Raw genomic sequence first — 6,299 nt, 5'->3', positions numbered from 1 at the left:
AGAGCCGCTGCTCCTCCGTGTCGAGAGGAGCCAGTTGAGGTGGTTCGGGCATCTGGTGAGGATGCCTCCTGGACGCCTCCCCGGGGAGGTGTTTCGGGCATGTCCCACCGGGAGGAGACCTCGGGGCCGACCAAGGACACGCTGGAGAGATTATATCTCTCGGCTGGCCTTGGAATGCCTGTGGAATGTGCACTAGACGATCCCACGATCTCTGCAGTTTGAAAGATCGTCTTCACGTTGTAATCCTTCACGATCTAATATCGTCATATCGCCCACCCCTACTTCAAAGTAAAAGTCTCAACCAGGTAAAGAAATTACTGGAGGTTCTGTTGGGCAGCACTAATGCGCACACACACACACACACACACACACACACACACATTTGTTGACAGAAACACAAACACCATCGCCACAATTTGGATTAACCTTAAACATAAATGTCTCAACATGGTAAGGGGGAATTATTGGCTCTGTTGTACAAAACCTACTGTCAAACACAGAAATACAGATACTTTCAAAAAACAGTTTCAAAAAGGTAAGAGGTAAGGTAGGTAATAAAAGTTTGATCTTAGAATCTATCGTCTATATGGGGATATAGTGGTATAGCTTTATTGCAGATCAACTTCTGTTAGAGCATAGTCATAGCAAGACGTGTGTATACATGTCTTGCTATGATGCTAGGGGCAAATTTGGGTTTGAAACCATCATTGTGAGGTCATTTTGTCCAGTCATGACAGCTTCAAAAGGCTTTTTGAGGGACACCTAAAGTGACTGAGGTCAGTATAAGGATAAGTCTCTACGACATAACTGAAAGTAACGTCTTTTGTGCAGATTGAAATGTGAGGAGTGAAGTACACGCACCAAGCAGTAGGCACATTCAAAATTTCTCCAGGAATTTTCTTGTTATAGCTGCTCGACACCTGAATTTCCCCTAGGGGATAAATAAGGTATCTATCTATCTATCTATCTATCTATCTATCTATCTATCTATCTATCTAATTGAAATTTATTGATATATCATAATTCTGTAAATTTTTGTTTTTTATATAATTTTTTGTTTTTAGTCTCCTTTACAACTTTTCATTAAAAAGGAAACATTCTTCCCAAAGGGAGATATTATGTCAGAGTGTTGACTCTGGTGCATATGTTGGTACAGCCTGGCGCCATAGTCAATTCAAGTAACTTCTGATATTCGGGCCCTAGCAACTATCACACCCAGTCTTTTCCTTACATCCTTTATTATATTTATTTTCTATTTCAAAACTTACTAAAAAACAATTAGAGAAAGTAACTAAGAACATTTACTCAAGTACTGTATGGAAGTATCATACAGTTTTTAGGTACCTGTGTTTTCCATTTCATGCTACTTTACATCTCTAGTCCACTGCAATTAAGAATGGAATATTGTTTTTTTTTACTCCACTAAATTTATTTGACAGCTGAATAGTCACTAGCTAGACTAGTTCACAAAGTAAGAACATAAAAAACGTAGAAAATATAGTGAATAAAATATAATACACTGTTCTAGATTAAACTATCACTATAGCATTATATATACTGACCAATGACATTTTCAAGGCAGAACCTTCACTTGTAAATGAATATTTTTATATTGCAGTATTGTTACTTTTACCCATGTAATGGATTTGTATACCTTTTGTAGCTAGGTAATGTATTTTTTCAATAGTTTGCATTATTATGGATGTAGGTTTTCTGACTTCAATGACAGAATTTCCAGTTTCATTTTGGCACACTATTAAAAGAGTTAATCAACGAGTAAATCAATTTGTAAATGACAGCAGGGGTCTAAAGAGGGGTCCTGCAGCAGCCTGATGCTTTAGATGAGGTATAATCAGTCTGAGGACAAACTCATAAGTGGTAGTGGTTTGAAGGTTTGAGCTATTCATGTGACTGAATTCACTCCCCAGATGCATGCTGAATAGTCATTGTACCTGGAGCCATGTGGCTTTAACATTGTTGAATAGATATTCATTTCTGCTGGTGATGGGCTGAAGACACATTCGGTGCCGCCAGAGGTTCACTCACTCCATGTAATTATTTCTATACCACTTGGCACCAAATTGAAAGAATGAATATAGGCCTATATTTCTTCTGAATGCTGTCATTTAAGAAGTTTTTATGTGAGTAATAAAACAGGGGCTGCCACCCTCTGTCACTTAGGAGTGAATCATTTCCCAGGGAAGGAAAAACATCTGTTCGCAATTGGAGAGCCTGCTTGATGAAAAATAGTGGCTTTTCACATGATAATCCAGGATAGAAAAGGTTTAAATCATGTCCACAGTGTAAAGGAACTGGATAATGATGCTTCACATCTGTAAAAAGAAGGGGTTGTGATGGCTTTGCATGTGCACAGTAGAACGCTCCTGCCCTCCACTTTGCTATTCTGCTTCATCTGAGTCAGTGTGGATGTGTGGAACTGTTTTACACAAATTGCTTCAATTACACACACACACACACACACACACACACACACACAAAGGGATGAGTTTCTTTGTATCAGGATGAAAGTTAGGGGAGAGAGGCACAGAGTGGCTAATTGGGAGTAAGATTGGTTGTTGGGCTGCAAGGGCTGGTGACAGGGCCATAAGCGCAATTATTTTATGAATAGTTCACGGACGCTGTTGTGGTAGATTCTTTGAATAAACTCAGATGAGTACTGTGAGTACGTTTATGATTTATTCATCATCAATTTACCATGTCAGCTTTCAGCAGTGGGCTATTGAGCTGGTGGCGCAACATGAAGGAGAGAACGAGGGCAAGAGAGGGAGAGAGGTTGATAGTGTGGTGATCAGCCCGATGGAGCAGGCTGTGCAGCCCAGTGGGAGTCTGTGTGGCCATCATCTCTCTCGCATCTGCCTCCCCAGCAAACCACATTCAGTTTAACCTGGCTACTCTGTCCACCTGCTTACTGTTGTGTTTGTATCTTTATCATTGTTACAACCAGCTCATTAGGGGAAAGGGAAGTAACATAAAACCCAAGATTTTAAGGGTTAAATAAGGTTATTTATTAACCAAAGTAAACAGGGTAAACAAAAAGAGAGGCGGCACAAGAAAAACAAAGCCACCCAATAATGCAGTTAACACAAAAAACACGAGCAGCTAACAAAAGAAAAACAAAACAACAAAACACCAGATCTCAAACAAAGCTGCACTTGACTTTACGCTAGCAAACCAAAAACACACAACCTTAGCTCTTCACATTGTTTCACTCGGCTTAAATTAATTAATCACAATCACACAAGCGCAGGTAGGCAGCGCGGAGGCGAGTCTGCATACGGGCAACACAGATCGCCACGAACAACCGAATGACAGTTCTTTTATACTCGGGGTGGAGACGAGGGGCGGGCCCAGCTGATCAACGGAGATGGCTTGCAGCTGGAGCATCGAAAGTGCGGCGAAAAAGGCGGAACACTCCCAGGAAATCCCGGTGACGTCACGGGCATCCCCTCTCGCAGGGTCAGACTGCAACAATAGGCGACCAAGACAGGACACAACACAATCACACACACACACACACACACACACACACATACAGGGAAAGACAAATGTCCCCCGAATACGGCCACGGCCGTAACACCCCTCCCCTTAACGGTTGTTTTGTTTCCCCAACAATAGGTTATTGCACTCCTCACTGCATTTGACCGCATATATCAGGTTGCTTTTTTGATTGTGTGGTGTTTTGTCTTTGGGATGTACCAGTTTCTGCCTGAGCGTGTTACTGGGTTTGAAACATACAGGGATTTGATGTTTGTTAAAAATCCTCCTGAGTTTCTCTGAGACCCCAGACACGTATGGAATGACGATGTTTCTGCGTTTATCTTTCATTTTCTCAGCATCCTCCGTGTTGGTATTCTTCCTGGAGCGTGTTGTTGTTTTGCCAAAAGTCCAACTCGGATAGCCACAAGTTTTCAGAGCTCCCTTTAGATGTTTATGTTCTTCTGCTTGGGCCCGAGTGGAGGTTGGTATGTTGTCAGCCCTGTGTTGCAGGGTTCTGATCACACCCATTTTGTGCTCCAGTGGATGATGTGAGTCAAAGAGTAGGTATTGGTCTGTGTGCGTGGGCTTCCTGTATACCCCAATGTGGAGGCTCCTGTCCTCAGCAAGGTGGACATCACAGTCAAGGAAAGGGAGGTGGTTGTCTTTGACATCCTCTCTTGTGAAATTGATGTTCTTGTCCACTGAGTTGATGTGTTGGGTAAAGGCTTGTGGATCTTGTGTTTTAATCTTTACCCATGTGTCATCCACATACCTAAACCAGTGGCTTGGTGGAGTTCCCTTGAAGGAGTTGAGGGCCTTTCGCTCTACCATTTCCATGTATAGATTGGCCACAATGGGGGACACAGGTGAGCCCATAGCACAGCCGTGCTTTTGTCTGTAGAAGTTGCAGTTAAACTGGAAATATGTGATTGTGAGGCATAAATCCAGTAACCAGCAAATCTGGTCTGGTTTGAGGTTTGTTCTGTCATGTAGTGTGTGATCTTGTTTCAAGTGATTCCTCACAGTTTCCACTGCCTCCATGGTTGGAATACAGGTGAATAAGGAGGTCACATCGTATGACACCATGGTTTCATCCTGTGCCATTTTCAATCCTTTGATTTTATTTACAAAGTCTAATGAGTTTCGAACATGATGTGGTGTGTTCCCAACCAGGGGGGCTAAGATGTTGGCTACAAGCTTAGCGATATTGTAGGTTACTGAATTGATGCTGCTTACGATGGGTCGGAGTGGTGCCCCTTCCTTATGGACCTTGGGGAGTCCATATAGGCATGGAATGGTGTCCTGAGGATAGAGACGGAGGTATTGTGGCCGGTCAAGGGCTCCATCTTGTTGTAGTTTTTGGATATTTAAAAGAGTGGCAACCTTAGCATGGTAATCACTTGTATTCAGAATTACTGTGCATCTCCCTTTGTCAGCTGGAAGGATAGTGATGTTCTTATATCCTTCCTTAGGGATAGCACAGCTTTTCTTAAAGGTAAGCATTGGTGTTTCAGTGGTAGAATTCTCGCCTGCCACGCGGGAGGCCCGGGTTCGATTCCCGGCCAATGCATTGGGTTTTTCTTATCTTATGGCACCATACTACTCATGGCTAAGGCTAACCTTTGCTCTCAAAGCCGTCTGTGTTCTAGGTGGCACATGATGATAGCAGTTGAAGTAGTCTTTGTTGACACACCAGCGCTCCAGTGCCGACTTTGTACCTGCATTTCCTTGGATACAGGCACCCTGGCTCTTGTGTGAGGGACAACTCAACATTACATTGAGAGATCTTTTCGATTTTGCCCATCTAGTTTAAACACATTGCTAGCCTCGTTGGCGCAGTAGGCAGCGTGTCAGTCTCATAATCTAGAGGTTTGGATGTTGTCACAACAGATGTTAAGAGTTGTCAGTCTCATAATCTAGAGGTTTGGAGTTCAAGCCTCACACAGCGCATCCCTTTTGCTGCACATGTGCTTTTTCTGGACTGGGTGAAGTCATGTACAATGTGCACTGTGTAGATGCAGCAGTGGGAAAGGAAAGAGAGGATGGGCCACCTGAGGCCAAGGATAAACGACAACAATATTCAGGTGGTCTTCTGCCCTCAGACGTTGATTGACTGGTGTTAAGGAGCCCAAAGAGTGAGTTGTTGGTCTAGTTGTCGCTAGATAGGTGTTGACTGAGGGACTTTACAAAGCTATTTGACTATCAGACAAACAGTTCAGCCAGAGACTAATGGCCCTTTTAATGGGCGTTTTCGTGCAGTTGTAAAAACTCCCACATGTAAGCATTGGTTGTTCAGTGGTAGAATTCTCGCCTGCCACGTGGGAGGCCCGGGTTCGATTCCCGGCCAATGCATTGCATCTGACTTAGCTTATAGTACCATACTACTCATGGCTAAGGCTAACCTTTGCTCTCAAAGCCGTCTGTGTTCTAGGTGGCACATGATGATAGCAGTTGAAGTAGTCTTTGTTGACACACCAGTGCCGACGTTGTACCTGCATTTCCTTGGATACAGGCACCCTGGCTCTTGTGTGAGGGACAACTCAACATTACATTGAGAGATCTTTTCGATTTTGCCCATCTAGTTTAAACACATTGCTAGCCTCGTTGGCGCAGTAGGCAGCGTGTCAGTCTCATAATCTAGAGGTTTGGATGTTGTCACAACAGATGTTAAGAGTTGTCAGTCTCATAATCTAGAGGTTTGGAGTTCAAGCCTCACACAGCGCATCCCTTTTGCTGCACATGTGCTTTTTCTGGACTGGTGTGAAGTCATGTACAATGTGCACTGTGTAGATGCAGCAGTG

The 6,299-nt window shown here is 43.3% G+C and overlaps 1 protein-coding gene and 2 non-coding genes across 3 annotated transcripts; 2 read left to right on the top strand and 1 right to left on the bottom strand.

Annotated features, from left to right (window-relative positions):
- Positions 1-3,606: 3,606 nt before the first annotated feature.
- On the bottom strand, positions 3,607-5,001 carry LOC111649770 (uncharacterized). The gene has a single exon (XM_023399466.1). The coding sequence runs from the start codon at positions 4,999-5,001 to the stop codon at positions 3,607-3,609; it is 1,395 nt and encodes a 464-aa protein (XP_023255234.1).
- trnag-gcc (transfer RNA glycine (anticodon GCC)) lies at positions 4,998-5,068 on the top strand. The gene has a single exon. It is a non-coding gene; the product is annotated as a tRNA-Gly (tRNA).
- Positions 5,069-5,779: 711 nt separating this feature from the next.
- trnag-gcc (transfer RNA glycine (anticodon GCC)) lies at positions 5,780-5,850 on the top strand. Its single transcript has one exon. It is a non-coding gene; the product is annotated as a tRNA-Gly (tRNA).
- The last annotated feature ends 449 nt before the right edge of the window (positions 5,851-6,299 follow it).

This window comes from Seriola lalandi, unplaced genomic scaffold (genome assembly GCF_002814215.2).
Source record: "Seriola lalandi dorsalis isolate HSWRI2012SDOR001 ecotype SW California unplaced genomic scaffold, Sedor1 jcf7180002051955, whole genome shotgun sequence".
Taxonomy (NCBI): Eukaryota; Metazoa; Chordata; class Actinopteri; order Carangiformes; family Carangidae; genus Seriola; species Seriola lalandi.
Note: the sequence above shows the minus strand (reverse complement) of the source record. Positions and strands in the feature narration are given on the sequence as shown.

What these genes read in the sequence shown, in the direction of transcription:
- LOC111649770 (XM_023399466.1), bottom strand. Translation starts at nt 5,001, where the DNA reads ATGCTTACCTTTAAGAAAAGCTGTGCTATCCCTAAGGAAGGATATAAG.